Genomic DNA, 18,397 nt, shown 5'->3' with positions numbered 1-18,397 from the left:
AAATTTCCAAATAATATTTGGATATTTATACTACCTAGAAGAGTTATGCATCACAAAATTTAATTTTGCCTGGCCATCTTTCCTTCTATAGTTTTTATGAAATCGATGTGACCTTAGTAACTTTATAGATTCTGGGTTGGAATCGTCATAGGAGCAAATTTTTATGTTGGATAAAAAAATTCTCACTCTACAGAGCAGAACAAAAGGGAAAGACCCGATTGACTCGCCCTAGTCCCCATGGCATGGGTGCTGCGGTGGACGGATCCTTACACGGTTGGTTGTGGCATCTACATGTAGGAGGGGATCAGCTTGTGTGACTTTCTTGAGCTTGCTTTGATTAAGTTTTTGTGGGAGTGGTTTTTTCCTCACCGGCTGAGTTTTTTTTTCACTGTAACATTTACAAGATTATCATGCGCATCGTAGGAGCATATTACATATTAACAGCATTATTTCGTAATCATGGAAAAATAGGAGACGGTATGGTAAATATTAAAAAAACACTCTAAACAATTTTGAGATGGAACTTGCATTTGGCTTCAAATTTCAGAATTAGAGGACGGAGAATAGAGGATCTATATATTATTATTGATGTTAATTTTACACCACATGGGTGTATATATGACTTGTTTTTCCAGCTTTTGCAACAGATTCACGTGTCAAATCTAGTATGCTCCATCCTTACATGAATAGACAGCCTGTCTAGCCCCTATTCTCATCTCACGTGTCTGGCGTTGTCCTCCCGATCCGATTGGAAAGGCAGCTGACACTCCATCGCCTGTCACTCTCGCGGAGCCGCCGTCCCGCCGGCGTTCGCTTCTCCACTCTCCGGTGCTCTCGGCACCCGCGCATCTCCAACTCCTCTTCCTCCCCGACTCAATCGCAATTGGATGGGTAAGCATCTCGACCGCTCGAATCACCACCAGTCTCTTCCTCGCGTAACCAAATCGCCTTCTGACGCGCTCTGCTCCTCCGCGTGATTTCCGCAGGCTTCCTCCGGTGCGCCGTTGACTTGTGCAGCAGTCAGGTTGGTTCGAGCTGATTGCTTCTGTATCCTTCACCGTTTTGCAGTAATTTTGTTCGTGCTCATGACGTTTCGCTCGCCTGGCTAGCACTACAGGTTGTTTAGATCGGTGTGCGGCGCGAGGTCAAGCCCAGGCACTGTATCCATGGAGAAAGCGAGGCTCACGCCGTTCCCAAGGGAGCAGGCCGCGACCAGGATATGCATGGTGTCTAGGTATCCTGATGCTCACCTAAGTCCCGGCAACTTACAGAACAGTGGTGTTGAGTTGAGGAATCACGGAATTCTGATGCTCAGACGTTCTTTGTTCTTACTAGTGCCGCGATTCCCTGCAGCTTTGCTACAGAATTGCTCGAGATAAGGTCCAAGGAGCCGTCCCTCCATGTGCTGGTTATTCCTGGAAATCCAGGTCTGCAACGCCCTTAAGATTTAAGAGGATTCGTTTGTTGAAATGTTCATGAATGTTACCAGTTTCTGTTTTTTTAGGTATCGCTGCATTTTACAAGGACTTTGTCGAAGCTCTCTATGAAAACCTCGATGGGCAAGCATCTATTACGGGTAATTGCAGAATGCACTTTCTGCATTGTGTGGACTATATGAGTAGCTTGCTGCTTGCTGATGAACCTTTATCTGTTGTCCAGCGGTAGGGCATATTTCACATAGCCAGAAGGTAACATACAACTTGGCTGATGTTTGTTTCACATGCAACTATGAATGCAAACAGCAATCCTTATAACACACACATATACTCCCTCCGTCCTAAATTACTATTCGTTTTGGGTTTTCTAGACACATAAATTTTGGTATGTATCTAGACATAGTATATATCTAGATGCATATCAAAAGCTATGTACCTAGAAAAGTCAAAATGAATAGTAATTTGGGACGGAGGTAGTATTAGAGATCCTTCAATGCTGGTACTATGGTTTCATTCCATCCCTAGTCCAGCATATTATTTTGCTAGCAGAGCTGATTTTTATACTTTTCATTACAGGATTCTGAGCATGGACGGTTGTTTTCATTGCATGAACAAATTGACCATAAGGTGCAGCTTGCATGCTCTATCAATTGAAACTTCTTTTATATTTATTTTTGTCCCTTTTTGTTTCGGCTGCAGCAGCTTTTGGTTTCTTGAGCATTGATCAAAAAAGAAATAACAAAACAGAGAGGAATTCCTCATATTAAAAAGCGAAGTCATCGAGATGGCAACGCACTCTCCTCTGGTTCACTTGGTCTTGGGTTCGAAGAAATGCCACATAGTTGTTTCATCTTCCGTTGTCTTAACATGTTTTGTTTCATACATTTCTTTACCTTTTAATAAATTTGTTCTGGAGAAGATTTTATTCCTTTATTTGCATGGCCAAGACTGTCCTATGATTTTATCCCATATTTTCTCTTGTTTAATTCATGTACATGCCTACAGGTTGATTTCATTGAACAAGAGCTTCAACATTCTGAACAATCAATAGTTTTGGTAAACTTTCACCTTCACCACAGGCCTTCATTCAAGTTGTTCTATTCTAACTTAAAACTCTAGGATGTTTTCTTGAGCAGTAGTATACAGGCTTTTGTAATCTTAAACGAGTATACAGATAGCAGAGATTAGGTACTTATCTTGTCTTAAAGTGGAAAGCCTCTGATTGAATTTTCCAAATAATATCTAGGTACTTGTATGACCTAGAGTTATGCATCTCAAAATTTGACTACTTGACCACTTCCACATTTACTGTGAAACCATATTATTATAGATGTATTTTCACTGTAATATTCCACGGCTTATTATGGCATCACAGGGTTGCATGGATTAACATGCACGATGTTCAGATCTGTTCTTGCTAGAATGTGGTGACCTGCTCATAATTCTTACTTAAATACCCTTTTTTGGTTCACTTTCTGTGAACCTCTGCATCTTAATTCCATCTCTTTATTTGTCCCAAAAGAAAATTACATTTGTCTGTTTAAATGAAGGTTGGCCATTCAATTGGTGCATACATAGGTCTGGAAGTCTTTAAAAGATTTCAGAACAAGGTGTGGATTCTTGCCCACGTCTGGCACTCCTTCCCAAAATCCATCCTTACTGTTTACTAACTTCTGTCTTCACTTCTCCTGGACAGATAAAAATGTTTGTAGGACTCTATCCATTTTTAAAGTTGAACAAGAATTCTGTAACGCAATCAGCAATTGGATATATTGCAAGGTACTGAAATGCTTTGATCAAGTTTTTTAGTACAGCATGTTCCTTCCATAACCAAAATTGTGATACTCTAGTTACGGTGGCATGATTGCATCAGCAGTGAATATAATACAGTGAGTGGTCTGAAATGAAGTAGACAATGATGCGATCTAGATTGTTTTCCCCTTTTAATAAGCATTGCAGCATGGGAGTCTGTATATGACATATAGCTGATTATGACCATTTAGTAATGATACTTTAGCTGTTTAGGAATTAATTGGTACCTCAGTTTTGACTTGGGCTTCAAGTCTGTTCCCAAACTTGACTAATCATTTTGCTGAAGTGGGCCTTCTCAACTTGGATCAGGTCATCATTCCTTAGTAAAGGGGTTAGTTTATTTGCATCTTTCATCGGATCACTCCAGCCCTCAATTACAAGGGGCATTGTGAGAAGGTTCCTTGGACATTCATGGTCTGTAACAGCTGTTGATGTCGCATGCTGCCATCTCTTAAAGGTGAGTTCTGAAGCTGTAGTAACTCCATGACTATGTGAGTTGCATCACTTTCATATGACTCCCGTCTGAAAATATTGATACATTTGTTCCTTTGTTTTGGACCTTTTGCAGTATCATACGATGCGTAATGTTCTTTTCATGGCAATGACAGAGTTTCAAAAGGTAACTCACAACTTGAGCACTTGACGTTGCTACATACAGACCAATGAGCTGTTCTAGCAACAGTTCTATTTAAGTTACTAGAGCTCCTCCATATTTTGTTTGGCGTAGTGGTTATTGACTATTACTTTCACTCCAGCTTACTGAAGAACCAGACTGGACGTTCTTTAGAGCAAAAGAGGACAAAATTGCCTTTTTGTTTGGTGTAGACGATCACTGGGGTCCACTATCTCACTTAGAAGAGGTGAACAGATGATTTGTTATTCTGATAACTGGAGTTAGGGAACTGGGCTGCTTGACGCTAACTATGTTGTGTTCATTTGGAGGATCAACAGATATCAAAGCGCGCGCCCGGGGTCACCTTGTCGGTTGAAACAGAAGGTCACACACATGGCTATTGCTGCAGGGAGATCGGATCCTTTTGGGTTGCAGACTACATCGCAAATTTGATTAAAAAGCAAAGCCTCATTAGAAACAACTAGGGTGCATTTGACAAATGTATTATATGACTCCTTTCTCCAAAGGGAGGGTGAGAAAAAAAATCTTGCCCATTGTGCACATTGTTTGGCTGATTCTAGAAGGGTTATCTTTCAATGCTTTTTTTCCCCTCTCAAAAACATTTCCTTTCAATGCTGGTTCATCTATGCTTCAACGCAGTTCATGTTTAATGCTACATTTGCCATCTCTTATAGCTAGCATCTTTGTATGGAAAGGGAGGGCGTCACACAGACGGACATAAAGAAAAAACAATATAATTCTTGACCCATCTCATATATACAAATAATTTGATCGACCATCTAACACTGACAACTATATGCCACGCTACAAAGAAATGGTACAACAAATTTTCTCACTCCATTCAGGACAGAGAACTCATTTATGCTTTGATGTTTAAAAACCACAGTGTATACTGCTGAAACTTCAAGCGAATGCACAAATGCTATGGAAATCTTAGATCCTTCATCTGTATCCTCAATGTTAGCTACACAGGTTTCCTTTTGTCCCAGGTGCTAGCATTCATCATCCTCAAGTGTAAACTCATCATCAGGCATCATAGCTGTCAGCAACGAGTATTTCACCCGCAATGATATCTTACCTCTCTCAAGGTTCAGCTTTGCACCTGAAACCACCCAATAGCCTGGTGAGTCCTGCGGCCCACGCATCATCTCTGTTGGATCAACAAACTTGAGCAGCTTTGGGGTCTGCACAGGAACAGGCGGGCCACCAGGGAAAACTGCTGAGTTGATGTTCACATCTGCGGGACGCGGTGGGGGCTTTTGGGCCACTGAGGAGAAATGTGTGCTAATTAGTGTTGAGATAAGGCCTGATTTCTGAGCCAGGTTGGGAGAATTGTCCCACTCCGAGTGCTTGACGAGAGCAACATTGCAGGCTTTGGAGAAATGCAGGCGAAGGAACAGTATTTTATTGAAGCCACGGTTGACCACTTCTAACTGTGCCCCCGTGACAATGGACAAATCATCGGACTCCACTGGTGCTGTACAGACATGAGAGAAACGCTTCCATGGTCCAATTGGTTCGTAGTATTTGCGGTCATATTCTTGAGTTTGGTGATTGTAAGGGTCGTCTTCAAGCTGAATAATCTGGGGAAGAGAGCAGAGATGCTGGAGATGTATAGCTAATTTGTTGCTCTTCCTTCCTTCAAGAAACAACCGGAGTCCAGTAACTGGTCTTTTACCCGCATCAACCTGCAGCAAGTTTGAGATGCCATTCAAAAGATGAAGTAGAGAAGGCATGAACAAAAATTCGAACCCTCATCTTAGTGAAAAAAAACTTAACAAAATGATAAGATTGCTTTGTTTTGAAGAAAAAGGATAAACAATAAAGATAATGAAACAGAGAAAGAAAATTGTTTCAATTATGATGGTAGCAGAAGCTATCCATACCATGTTGGTACAAACATAAAGCTTTGGACCAATTATATTTACTGGTAAAGATGTACTGCTTTGCCTTTTCCTCTGAGGACCTAAAGCAAGATCACCGTAAACAGGTGCCCACTGCCTTGGAAGCTGGAACTCCAAAAACTGATGCAATTCCTCGATTGGGGGTTTATCTGCACCAAATTTCAATAATCAACTGGTTGTTTGATACGTTGCAATTGGACTTGCAGTCTAATACTACTTTTGCTAGGTTATGTACTTCTTTATAAGTTCATGTCTTAATTCAAGAATGAGACCATATATAAACATAAGGTTGCAACCATAAGTTTTACAACACATTTAGGATTTCTTCCCTGTAGAACTTTGCACCAGTTATTTTTCTATTTTCGCACATCATTAGCTTAGGAGTGCAACCATTGTCTAACTACCATACCCCAGTCATGCATTCTATTCTGAGACTCCTTAAACAAAAGTAGCCTTTTATTTAGTCTGAGAGAAAACAAAAATCAGCTATCTTTCCTATTCAACCATTGATGTTCTCAACCAGAGTAGCAATTGAAAACCTCAAATCAAAAGCATGTTAAAAAAACAGTTCTTTTCAGTGTTAAACCAGTAATATCCTAGTTATGGCTAGGGAAAAAGCAGCAAACAAGTTTCCAAAGTGTTAACGGCGACCTTGTTACTGTGGCTGTATATCCAGATTTCTTCGAGCATCACCTATGACTGATTTGGGTTCTCGTGTCCACTTAAATTAGATACATACTGCAGCTTGAAAGAGGGTGAAATGAAACTTACGTCGAAGATACAGATTAATTGCATGGTTCAAAAATCCACTTCCAGGAACTCCATTCAATAGTGACGTGATTGGTATAAAAGACATTGAGATAACATCGGGCTCTGCTTGAACAGTATTAAGCCACTCGCTATGAGATATAAATTCTTTATCCTTCCCACCTCTTCGCTTAGGCATCATCACCAGATCCTGAGATAGGGTGAACAAAAATGTGTGTCATGCAAACACAGCCAGCTAATATAAGTCCGATTCTTTGCTTGAATAACGTTGAACATCATGAACACAAAGCTCTGTACCTCATTTGACGAGTAAGAATTCAGTGGACTAGACTGTACAAATCTCAGTTGTTGCTCTCTGGTATCGCTCTGCACAGCATGCAACAATGTAAATCAGAAATTGAGGAAGAAAAATGTAAGCTGAGAACATATTATGTCCAACCAGCATCCTTCCAAAACAAAATATATATGATCGTGCCATAAAACAGTAAAATCAAATGTTGAAATTCAGAATTCAGAGCAAATAAGCAGTTAAGAACTATGAGCATGATATTTTGAGAAAGTAAATATTATTGTTAATGTATATTTCTCTTTGCCATCTAAATATTTCTCAACTAGAACAGCTATGTCACAAGGCCATAGATCGGTGTGTATGTATCATATCACAAAGAAAAAAAAAGAAGGAAACTATCTACTGGAGAAGACAATATAGGCCAGCTACTGGTCCAAACTTCCTACAAATTCAATGTAATACATTGAAGGCAAATTACCATTTTAATGTTTGTTGGCTTAGTAATCAGGGTGATGAACACTGGTCAAAAGCTGCATTCCTTTAGGACTTGCAGAAGCGAACATAACAAGTTGAGGGGTGTTCCCCCAAACAATCATAAAATATCAAATAAGATTTACAGTACAGGGGCCACTTCAACAGTAATCATTGATGTTGAATGGAATATATCCTGGGACAGGAGGAGGCAACAGAGGGTCGGAAAGCACCTTATTATTCCCATACGTGTCCTTGAAACTCATGTCAGATTGCCCATTTGCATCAAGAAATCTCGTGTCTGACATCTCCTTCAATCGTTTTTGAACATCAGCAGCTTGCAAGCTTGATGAATGCTGTTGTTTCAAATAAATTACATCTTTCCCTCCCATCTTTACACCAACAACTATATGAGTGCCAAAATTTTTGATGAACCTGAAGAATAAAACAATTAAACTTTAAGTTGTATTGATGACTTTTGAATTCAGAATGTTTTGGTGGAAATGGTAAGCTGATATTATTTACATGTAATTCACGAAATTAGTAAGGACAGAAAATGGCATTAGCTGACAGGTTATGAGGTGTGGCACACAGATTTACCAGCTGTCCAATAACAAATGAGCCGGATAAAGTCAGGAGAACTATGGAAAACAGAGTTAGAAGAAGTAAAGCCTTATATGAACTGAAGAAGAAACGAAGAGTTTTCATCTTACGTTCAATCACCTATTCTTTTACATTATGCAATGAGTTTCAAAATTGTAGGTTCAAGTATGAATCTAACCTTGCCAAGGCAGCAGGTTCCCAGGTTGATGGAACAGCCTGTTTAACATGATCCCGGAGTTCAATTTGCCCTTTTGAGAGTGCTACGCTGTATAGTGTGACAAACCACCCATCAAATGCAAGTGACTTGGTATTAGCAGCGTCTTTCTGCCAGCTGCCAGTAAATTCAAACATAGTATTGAACAAGCCAGATGGGATTTTGCCAGACAAAGATAGCTCCTGGTTGAATTGCTCTGACATCTGCAAAATGCTTCAGAATTTGAGGAAGATGGCTAACTGGCTGTTGTGAACATTATAAACACAAAATGTAACATTCAGCAAGCGGGAAGCATATCAATTGGCAACCATAAAACAATCGAAGCAAAGCTTGTGACATTAACTACAGAGCATGCCATGCATCACTATACTAAATCAGCTGATATACTTTGTCCTATTGAAGTACCATCAAACCAATATGATGCATAAGAAGTGAAGCAGATATACAGTAGAAAAACTAAACGAAAACATACATACCTGCTGGAACGACAGGACATCGGAGCGGAACCTCATCCGCTCCCCCTTGTCACACTTAATCGACTTGGTGACGCCGGCGACGGTAACGCCGCCGGGAAGAACGATATCCTGAACCTCCCCATGGTCGAGCTCGATGAGCCACGGGTCGGGCGAGCCGCGCCGCTTGCAGTACTTGATCCGGATGTCACTGACGACGTCGAAGCCGAGGCCGATGGAGCGTATCGCGGCCTCCGCGGCGCTCTGCGGCATGGCTTTGTGCGCCGCCATTCTCAAGCATCCAGCATGGTCCGCTCTCCTTGACTCCCCTCCCTCTCGCCGTCTCCGTCAGGGAGAGGCCCGATTTGGGCCGCGGCGTCGAGAGCCCCGCGCTTGAGGAGCTCGCAGGACCTCGATCCACGGAGCGTGAAAGCCGATTCGGGTGAGGGAGAGGTCGATCCGTATCGGGGAGAAGCAGACGGGGGCGCGGCTGGGAACCGAGCTGCGGCGGGCGGAGCAGTGCAGAGGTAGGAGAAAGGCGGGCGACGGTGGGAGAAGGGCAGCGGTGTTTTCTTTTTTGGTGGGCCCATTTAGGTTTGGTCAAAGTTGAGGAGGGTGGTTGGCGGGCGAGGGCCCACCTAGCAGGTGGAGATCTTTCTCCATTGACGCATGCCTACCTCTCTTTATCAGTCGGTTTGGTTGGCAGCTGGGGAGGCGGAACGGACTGCGTCAGCGTCAATTTCCACTTGGCCTTGGCGCTTGCAGGGTGCCAGGTTCAGCCTGAGCCAGCAGGTGCATCCCCAACCGGTTTGGCACCGCAACAGGGCCAGTGCAGGTGAACCGGATGGTGGTGCTCTTCAACGCCGACCACCCCGACGCCGCCTTCGTCTACGGCAACACCTACGCCGCGACGCAGGACATGATCAACAACCCCGGCAAATACGGTCTACGTGCACAGGGATTCTCCAATAATATAATCGTCGACACCTGGATCGATATGGTTTGACATTTCTGCCGGCCGGCCGGCGCCGCATGCAGGTTTTAATGCTGTGGACAGCGGCTGCTGTGGGCTGGGGAAGAAGAGGGGGCAGGCAGATCACCTGCCTGCCGTGCGACGACCGCGACGAGTACTTGTTCTGGGACGACGCCTACCACCCGACGCAGGCAGCCAATAACCTGGTCCTCGCCCACAGGGCCTTCAACGGCACGCCGGATGTCGTCTACCCCGTCAATCTCCGGCAACTTATGGCTAAGCTATAGACCATATGGAAAAACATATGACTTCCTGCAGCTTTTTGGCCTAATAGTACTAGTAACAGCGTGCTTAATATCAGATTAAAACATGATGCGTGCCGATGCGCATGTCATGACTTCCTCCGGACACAAATATAAGTACATCTATATAGGTTTCTCCGACCCCAAGTTAAAGTATTCAAACTTTGGCCACCAACATGTATAAAAAAGACAATTTTAAATGAAAAGAGCCATATGTTATTAATCTTAATCTTTATCCAAAATTTTAGATATCGATTGCCAAACTTAAAAATTTAGGATAAACCTCAATGAACTTTTATATTTAATTTGTGTTTGGGGGAAGTATTAATTTTAATAGAGCTTTGTGTCATATGCATCTTCTTCCTCTAGGTTATTAACTAATGTAATACCACACCTAGATATCACTATATATAGACGCATACTATACCTAGTTGGTTTCATGATAAATCTACTAACATTATTTTTTAGTTATTAGTCTCTATGATTATTTCTCTGTTCGCAGTTAAAGTTGAAAATGTTTGACTTTGAAAAAATCTAAACGTAGCTATATTCTGAGACAGAGGGAGTACTATACAATGCAAGGAACCCAGACCACAAACACAGAAGGCTATAGTTAAGCTAGGCATATATGCAGCCAAGTGGTAGCTACCTTAGATCGTTTGCCATATTATTGTCATCAGCATGTAGATGAGTTCATGCATGTAAATGTGCTCAAGAGATAGATATCCATGGTACAGTAGCCTCTCAGAAGGAAGCTAAATATCCCAGTAGCTGTAGCTATTACATAAATCGCTGACAAATAGTAATGATAATATGTCTGCCATAAGGGGTTCCAGTAATTGTTCATCTGATGATGGATCGGATCAGCAGCTTGGTTGGGCCTAACCATGGCTGGCTTGGCGAAGACTGAAGAGGACAGATCAATGCGATGATGATAGATGCATGATGATACGGAATGGAAGGGAACCAAAACTACTTAACGACCAAAATGGAGAGGAACTAAGATGAGAGTGCTCCTAATTAGTTAGTACATGAAGAGGTGTGTATAATATGACTATAGCACAAATGATTGACCATTACTTCAGTAAACCTTTCGTGTGCATCTCCACAAACTTCTGTGGACCTACACACGGCTCATGAAAAATGCCATCTTGAGGGATGACAGGATTAGTCGAGTAACGCTGCACATGAAAAACCAGCAGCGACTCTCAGACTTGATTCGCCCCTGCACTCTTCCATAAGAGTCCAAGGAACAATACATTAGCAAAACTCGATCTACCTACGAAGTAATAATGTATGTGAATTACATGCCTAATACCTAAAGAGATCGATGCTAACTGGTGACCTATATATGCATGTATGAACCTAATAAGTAGCTAAATACCCTTTCACTCTAGTAGACCAATATAACAGATGAGAGCTAGACACATTGGGAAAGGACAGCCACAGCAGCTGATTCAGACCAACTTACAGCACAAATAAAGGAGAAGACGATTGACCCTTGAGCCGGAGTGCTCTGATGGCGTCATGGAAAAATGGACTTGCGCAATCTGCCATGGTCCCTTCTTGGTTAGTCAGCCGAATTCACTCAACCCCAGAGTGAGCATTGGCGTCAAGTTAGTCAAGTCTCAGCGGTGTGCATGGACAGCATGGATATATGATGTGCAGTGCACCACACTGTATTCAATTCACTTGAAGTTGAAGCTAAGACTTGTGTATGCATTGACTGATTGACTACTGAGTACTGACTCATGTATCAGAGGAACTGAAGAAGATAGGTGCATGCATGTGGTTGAAAAGACTTGAGGTATATAGAGGGAGGGGTAGCCATGGTTGTTCTAGGCCAAGCTGGGCTTCTGATCTGGTGCCGCAGCGAGGTGAGAAGGAATAAGCCTGGTGAACTGGTACTGTGCCGCCGGGGCCGGCAGAGTTGGAGCTGTCATAGACATTGTCATGCCTGGAAAATCATACGTCAGTTACGACTGCTGATACATAGTTACAAAAATGCAAGAAAAGTAGAACGTTGCATCACACACTAGCTGAGGATATATAGATGGTCGCGAGAAACTACCTGCTTGGCCAGTAGAATTTGGAGTAAACGCCACCGCGCCAGCGTACTGCTGGAGGCCGCCGGCAACCGTGGTCATCAGGGTGGCCGCTGCTGTCGTGGCGCCCGCCGCAGCCGCAGTGTACTGATACAACTGAGGGTACTGAGCCATGCTGTACCCAGCTGCAGCCAGGCTCGCCGGACTGTATTGGAAGTAGGGGTAGAGTCCGGAGGAGTTTGCCGCCGCCATTGTTAGCCCTGCCGCAGTTGCGCCTCCGCCGAAGACAGCGTACTGCTGTTGGGCTCCCTGCAGCCCACCGTAGGCTTGGTAGTAGCTCTGCAAAAAAAAATGCGCGCATAAATGATAAGTACGACATGGCATGTACCATCAGTTTGGAACACAGCAAGAGAAATGGCGAGGAGGCACGTTGTTACGTACCAGCGGATAGCCATAGTCTGAGAAGTATGGGGAATACCTGAAATTAACATTGCCAATAAGAAAGAACATGTTCATAGTCAAATTAAACATCGTTCTTAATGATGGTCAAATACTGCTAATAATGTGTACCATATACTACTACCGAACTACCAATAGCAGTTTGCATGTAACTGAAACACGCACATGACGACTAGGAAACGAGGGCAGTTGCTGCTGCATGGGTCATGCAAAGTCCCCTTGACCGAAGTCCCCTTGACCGGACACGCAGATCAAAGCAGGACCGCAAGGAAGCGTGCATGTAAGAGCAAAGGAGCTAGGCAGCTTTTTCCAAAGCTGATTTTGCCCCACATGGCAGTTACCGTACCCGAGGCAGTGTATGGCCGGAACTTGCACTTGCTGTCCCAGCCAGCACATGCATGCTAAGTCACATGATGAGTCGTGCTCACGCTTCAACCTCTGCTCTGCTGCACACGTTACAGTATATACATGGTGCATACTAGCTGCTGCACACATTACAGTATATACACGGTGCATACTAGCTGCTGCACACATTACAGTATATACACGGTGCATACTAGCTAGGAGTAATACTACGAAGAATACTTGGAGCCTTTGCCCAACTCGCGTATATACTACGCAAAGTCGCAAAAGGAGCAATCTCCAACGCAATTTACAGTAGGAGCTGAGTGCATATATGCAGCTAGCCAGAGCCAGGTGGGCACATGCACATGCAGGAAGAAGAAGCACATGCACATGCGAGGATGATGGACGGTGCAGTGGCTGGCCCCTCCTACCATTAACGATCGACCAGAGGCCGGCTGCCTTTAACCGAAACCCATGTCTTTACAGCTAGCCGAGCAGTGCACAGATCGATCGATCGATCGGGAGACACAGAGCTGGCCTGCAGAAGCTGGCCGGCCCGGCCGTTTCTGTGGTGGACTGGTGGTGGTGGCCAATATGCAATGCAAGCAAAGTACTCGATCGATCGGATATATGGTTGGCTGTTACTCACCCGGCATAAACATTGTAAGCAGCAGTAGGAATCCCTTGCTGGATGCCATGATCGGCCGGCACCAAGCTCATCAAGCTGGCACCACCCGCACCAGCTGTCTGAATGGACTTCATTGCCCGCATGCTGCCTCCCCCGTAAGCATGAGCTGCCGCGCGCATCGTCATATCCATGCAAGGAACAAATGATGCATAATAAGTGGGCAATGTTTAATATAATTTGCTAGTCAAAACTAATTATTAGAGAGTTATTACACATTTCAGAATTTTCAAAGTGGCACAGCAAGAATTAAAACTACTCTAAGAGATAGCTAGAGTCATGAATGAAGACGGTTGTGACATTCCAGCAGTAAGATTCATGAACGTAGGAATAATGCGGTGCCATGATTTTATGCACTTGGCATCTAATTAGACCGTAAGTGATCGGGTAACAACTCAATCTCTGCTACTAGTATTCAATTTGCAATCACATGCATGCCCAAGCACGTGCATGTATACGTACTAGCTAGAGGAAACTAAAAGGATTGTTCAACTGCTCTAAGAAAGTTAAATAAGCCAAGACAAAAATATGAATGCATTATTCATGTTCCATGACATTGTTAGGATTATTACTAGCTAAGAAACTACTTCTGCAGTCAGTCAGTTAGTTAGTTAGTTAGTTAGAGAAGCTAGGGTACGGCAGGAAGATAATTTTGTAAAGGACAAAAGACAGCTAGCATAGCGCACTGAACTGCATGTACTGCAGCTGCAGGAATGCAGGATTGGAAGAAGCAAGGCACGCTTGGAAGGAACAACCTCCAAGAATAACTAACCACGCTTGCTTTTAGCGCTTTGCAGAAAGCTGGAGACGATGCAGCTTTTTTCATCTCGGGTGAAATACTGTCGGATACCCGGATACTATGTTACGTTCTTTATTTTGACACTTTTCTCATGATATATATGTAGTCCATTATGTGCTGTAAAGCTTCAATGAAAATTACAAGGGCTGCAATACACTGTTTTTTCCGAAAATCACGTACCCGCAACACAGATACTCCATATAGTGAAAAACATAAAACTTTATATTAGTTAGTAGTTAGTTATTCAGTTCATTCTAAAACAAAAAGGCGTGCATTTTCTTTACTGATTTGATTCTAAAAGTGCAGCGCCAGAAATAATATCTATAAACAAGGCAGCACTAAGAGGCTAGAAAAGAAAAGCTTAGTAGCAAAGTAGCATAAAATGATGCAAAGTGATGCAAAGGCAAAAACCTTTGATCTACTTGATTCATCATACTTCTGTCCTTATTACTGAGCAAGCTAACAGTACATATATATCTAGCGTGCATACACTGTTGAGGAATCCATGAAGTACCGATCCCAAACCCCCCTAGTACCGGTTGTGCAACCGGTACTACTGTATCGGTACTAAAGGACCCTTTAGTACCGGGTCAAATAACCAGTACTAAATGGGTATTAAAAAATAAAAAAAAGAAATCTGCCGACCGGAGTCCCGGCCGCACCCCGCCACCGTCCGCCCGAGCGCCGGAGCCCCGGCTGCACAGCACCTGAGCCCCTCACCAAAGAGAGAGAGCCACCCTTTCGACTCGTCACCGCCGGCCGCCCTTCCTCCTCATCACCGCCGGCCACCCTTCCTCCTCGTCGGCCGAGCCTGGTCCCGGCCCTCATCCCCGCCGCCTCGCCTCCCTTGCGACCCCTGCCGGCCCCCTCGCCCGGCCGGCCGCCCTCACGACGTGCTTCGCTGGCCCCCTCGCGCCGCCGACCACCCTTGCCTAGAGAGAGAGGTGAGGCCACACACCTCGTCCTGTCGCGTCGCCACCCCTTAGATCCCGCTGCTCCCGCCACGCCTCCACACTCTCCCACCGCGCCGGCCTGCAGATCCCGCTGCTCCATGCGCCATCGCCCATACTGCTCCATGCACCGTCACCCGCTATAGCTCCCCGCAGCGTCACCCGCCTCTGCGCTCCCCCACTGCCGTGCTGTCACCTCACCTCACACCGCCGCTGCTCCTCACCGGCGTTGCAGTGAGGGGCGCGCGGAGGGGAGAGGGGAGGGGCAGCTGTGAGGGGAGAGGAGGGGCGCGCTTGGAAGAATGGGAGGAAGAGAAGCAAGGCTGCCATGGGGGGAGAAGGGAGAGAGGAGGGTCGTTCGGGAGAGAGAAGGAGGCGTGCAGATAAGACGGTGAGGAGCGGATGTGTGCGGTGGACTTCAATCCAGTGAAGTCCAAATTAGTACCGAGTGGAGGCTTCACCCGGTACTAAAGGTTGCACATTAGTACCGGGTGAAGCCTCCACTTGGTACAAAAAGCCTTCAGGCACATTAGTACCGGGTGGAGGCTTCAACCCGTACTAATGTGCAACCTTTAGTACTGGGTGAAGGCTCCACCCAGCAGTAAAGGGGTTCACGGGGGTCTCGTTGCAGACTAGCCGTTAGGCCCGGTACTAATGCTCACATTAGTACCGGGTCAAAATGCAACCAGTACTGAGTCTTGGACGAATGTTCAGTTTTTTAGTAGTGATATGCAGCTCATGCTTACTACTTAAATTCTTTTGTAGAATACCTAAGACACAATTTAGTTTCTTTGTTGAAGATGAAGAGACATAGTGAAAATTACCATATGGTTGCAGATACGGTGGCACCGGTGCAGTCTTGGACTTGTTGACCCCGAGATAGGCAAGGTTGCAGTTGGCCCTCCTTCCATCGATTACCGGGTACGGATCGATGCAAGCTCTCAGCGCTGCCTCCGGGTCATGGAACGTTACCTACAATTATCCAAGATCACCATCAACTAGATACATATCGTATTAAGCTTCTCAATTCAATGTTATACGCAACTTGTTGTACGCTAACTAATTATTTGGCTAATCAAAGAGGGAGCAGTAGTAAGATAAGGGCATGTCTCCATACTAAATTAGCAAAGAAAAAGGATCAGATTATGAGGGGAAATCATATGTTTTCAAGCAAGAGATTATATGTATGATTCTAAAGGAAAAGGTTTAGAACTCACAAATCCGTATCCCTTGGATCTACCGGTGTTCTTGTCAGTGATGACGACGGCTTCAAGGATATCGCCGAACTGCTCGAAGTAGGCCCGCATGCCCTCCTTGTGCGTCTCCCAGGCAAGGCCCCCCACGAACACCTTGGTGAAGGTCGTGTCCCCGAACTGCCCCGCGCCACCACCGCTCCCGGACATGGCCTGAGACATCTGCTACAATATCCTCGGCCCTCGCTGGCTACTATGTGTGGAAGTGTAAATCTAGCTATAATCAAGCAGCTACGAACTGCCTCTCCTCCTTCCTCCTCGAGCGCTAGAGCTGATCCCCTCTTCCTTCCTGCACCCCTCCTTTCCTTGATCCGTCTTGCTGTAGTACCCACCAACCGAGGACTACTAACTTTGTGTTTGGAGGGGTCAAAAAGGCAAGGGGTGATCTCAAGGCTTGGTATGCAAGGGAGGAAACGGTACCCCGCTCTAAGCACCAACCCTAGCTAGCCTGCAACTGCCTGATGTCTAGCTTGCAGAGAGAGGATAGAGGGAGGGAGGGAGGGAGGGAGGGAGGAAGAGGAGCGAGAGAAAAGCTAAAGTTGGCTGCAGGCAAAGGGGAAAGAAAGAGGAGAGAAGGTAGGACCTCGCAGTTATATAGTCCAGTACTAAAGTATTTGCCGCTTGGCCCTCAGCTTTTAACTTGAAAAATGTAGGCTCCACCAAGTACTACACTGCCTACATCTTTTTTATATTAAACAACAGCCAAGGGATTAACAGCTAAGCTATTGTATGATCAACATAAATAGTATTTTTCATACATTGCTATACATTCATATGTTCAATTGAGAAAGTGCTTCAGTGTCAACTCAGATAAAAATGGATGTGGAACTAGTTGATTTACATTTTTACAGATCCGCCATCAAACAAATTTTGGTGATGAATTTGCAAGTGCAAAGATATAGGGCCTTGGCGATTCATTGAGATATTGCAGACCCAATCAGAGAAAAATTGGACGTAGAAAGCATGGGATTAGTATGCTTAAAATTGACCTGTATATCTGCCTTTCCACTATGTGGATATAAAGTGCTGGCAAGATGCATTGCACGCCAGCGCCCCAGTTGCTAACTAGCTAGGTATATTGACTATTATTATTGATGAGCAAACCTGTGACACTATGGAAAGAGACAGATCGATGAAGAGTCTAAATTTCATTAGCCATCCAAATTACAATATATAGTTTCTTGCCCGTGTAAACAGCGCGCTGATCATCTTTGAGATTGGTCCAATATATATAGTGAGCAAACCCAAAATATTAAGGTTCCTTTTGCAACAATTTTTGTTAAATTACGGCCTAAGATTGCATCATTTAACAAGATAAAGGTGTGTTAATGAGCAATTATAATTATTGACATTACTGTTCTTGCGCGTGTGAAGAGTTCTGCTGATCATCTCGAGTTATTTCATTTTCCCCGCCAAATTGTACTTGACCATTCTTCTATATGTTGGCAGGTGCAGTACTTAATTAGAAATACGCACAATGATATTTGTGGTCCAAACTTTTAACAAAAGCAAATGACCAGCCATACTGATTTGTTCATTTGTAATGAGAACACAGAGTGGCCATATCCAGTTATGAAAATGACACCTAGAAAAAGGGGCATACTGACAGAAAATTCAGCAACCAAATAAACCCCACCAGAGAAAAGAGGAGATCGAATATTTGAATCTTGTCACAGAAAGGTCTCCATGATATTGCTAAGTGGGAGACCATACATGAATCTTCTTTGAGATGACAGCTAGACGCGATAACAACAACTTATCTCATGTTTAGCATGGTGATATGTTTAAGAACCGCTCTACTCGTCTGCAGTTGACCTACCTCGTGAAGTAGTGGAAGAACACATTCTATGCTATGCACTAGCTAGGGTGCTAAGATATATTCAAGGCTGTGTGCTAGTTGTACAGCTCTGGTCATCACACGTCATACAGCTAAGAATGTTGGATACAATTATATTATTTTAATTCTATTTGTTAGAAAACATCACAATGTGGAAGGTACAATA

At 44.1% G+C, this 18,397-nt stretch overlaps 3 protein-coding genes across 6 annotated transcripts; 1 reads left to right on the top strand and 2 right to left on the bottom strand.

Moving 5' to 3' along the window:
* The first annotated feature begins 691 nt into the window (after positions 1–691).
* Positions 692–4,537, top strand: LOC117857995 (uncharacterized). Of its 4 annotated transcripts, none has more exons than XM_034740942.2 (14): positions 692–891; positions 987–1,024; positions 1,110–1,234; positions 1,336–1,427; positions 1,505–1,576; positions 1,660–1,688; positions 2,013–2,063; positions 2,442–2,492; positions 2,987–3,046; positions 3,133–3,215; positions 3,558–3,705; positions 3,817–3,867; positions 4,004–4,108; positions 4,200–4,537. In XM_034740942.2, the coding sequence occupies exons 1-14, from the start codon at positions 888–890 to the stop codon at positions 4,344–4,346; spliced, it is 1,056 nt and encodes a 351-aa protein (XP_034596833.1). In that variant the 5' UTR covers positions 692–887; the 3' UTR covers positions 4,347–4,537. The 4 variants fall into 4 exon arrangements, with proteins under 4 accessions (XP_034596833.1, XP_034596834.1, XP_034596835.1 ...); XM_034740943.2 differs by having other exon boundaries at positions 693–891; positions 1,354–1,427; XM_034740944.2 differs by having other exon boundaries at positions 694–891; positions 1,118–1,234; positions 1,354–1,427.
* Positions 4,538–4,600: 63 nt separating this feature from the next.
* LOC117857994 (MACPF domain-containing protein At4g24290) lies at positions 4,601–9,164 on the bottom strand. The gene is made up of 7 exons (XM_034740941.2): positions 8,608–9,164; positions 8,096–8,334; positions 7,548–7,749; positions 6,852–6,920; positions 6,558–6,744; positions 5,769–5,935; positions 4,601–5,570 (listed from the first exon to the last, which is right to left on the bottom strand). Exons 1-7 carry the CDS (start codon positions 8,872–8,874, stop codon positions 4,875–4,877), a joined length of 1,827 nt encoding a protein of 608 aa, XP_034596832.1. The 5' UTR covers positions 8,875–9,164; the 3' UTR covers positions 4,601–4,874.
* A 1,321-nt stretch (positions 9,165–10,485) lies between these two features.
* LOC117857997 (uncharacterized) lies at positions 10,486–16,954 on the bottom strand. The gene is made up of 6 exons (XM_034740946.2): positions 16,359–16,954; positions 15,966–16,113; positions 13,357–13,501; positions 12,345–12,381; positions 11,930–12,242; positions 10,486–11,815 (listed from the first exon to the last, which is right to left on the bottom strand). The coding sequence occupies exons 1-6, from the start codon at positions 16,554–16,556 to the stop codon at positions 11,697–11,699; spliced, it is 960 nt and encodes a 319-aa protein (XP_034596837.1). The 5' UTR covers positions 16,557–16,954; the 3' UTR covers positions 10,486–11,696.
* Positions 16,955–18,397: the final 1,443 nt, after the last annotated feature.

This window comes from Setaria viridis, chromosome 5, assembly GCF_005286985.2.
Source record: "Setaria viridis chromosome 5, Setaria_viridis_v4.0, whole genome shotgun sequence".
Classification (NCBI taxonomy): domain Eukaryota; kingdom Viridiplantae; phylum Streptophyta; class Magnoliopsida; order Poales; family Poaceae; genus Setaria; species Setaria viridis.
This window is presented reverse-complemented; position numbering and strand designations above follow the sequence as displayed.

Excerpts from the sequence above, each read along its gene's own strand:
- LOC117857995 (XM_034740942.2), top strand. Across the intron at positions 1,235-1,335 it reads AGGATATGCATGGTGTCTAG|TGCCGCGATTCCCTGCAGCT; the intron begins GTATCCTGATGC and ends TGTTCTTACTAG. Across the intron at positions 3,706-3,816 it reads CATGCTGCCATCTCTTAAAG|TATCATACGATGCGTAATGT; the intron begins GTGAGTTCTGAA and ends GACCTTTTGCAG.
- LOC117857994 (XM_034740941.2), bottom strand. The coding sequence starts at position 8,874 with ATGGCGGCGCACAAAGCCATGCCGCAGAGCGCCGCGGAGGCCGCGATA. Across the intron at positions 7,750-8,095 it reads GAACCTGCTGCCTTGGCAAG|GTTCATCAAAAATTTTGGCA; the intron begins GTTAGATTCATA and ends TTTATTCTTCAG. Across the intron at positions 5,936-6,557 it reads AATTAATCTGTATCTTCGAC|ATAAACCCCCAATCGAGGAA; the intron begins GTAAGTTTCATT and ends AATTTGGTGCAG.
- LOC117857997 (XM_034740946.2), bottom strand. The coding sequence starts at position 16,556 with ATGTCTCAGGCCATGTCCGGGAGCGGTGGTGGCGCGGGGCAGTTCGGG. Across the intron at positions 12,382-13,356 it reads GCTTACAATGTTTATGCCGG|GTATTCCCCATACTTCTCAG; the intron begins GTGAGTAACAGC and ends TGTTAATTTCAG. Across the intron at positions 11,816-11,929 it reads AAATTCTACTGGCCAAGCAG|GCATGACAATGTCTATGACA; the intron begins GTAGTTTCTCGC and ends ATGATTTTCCAG.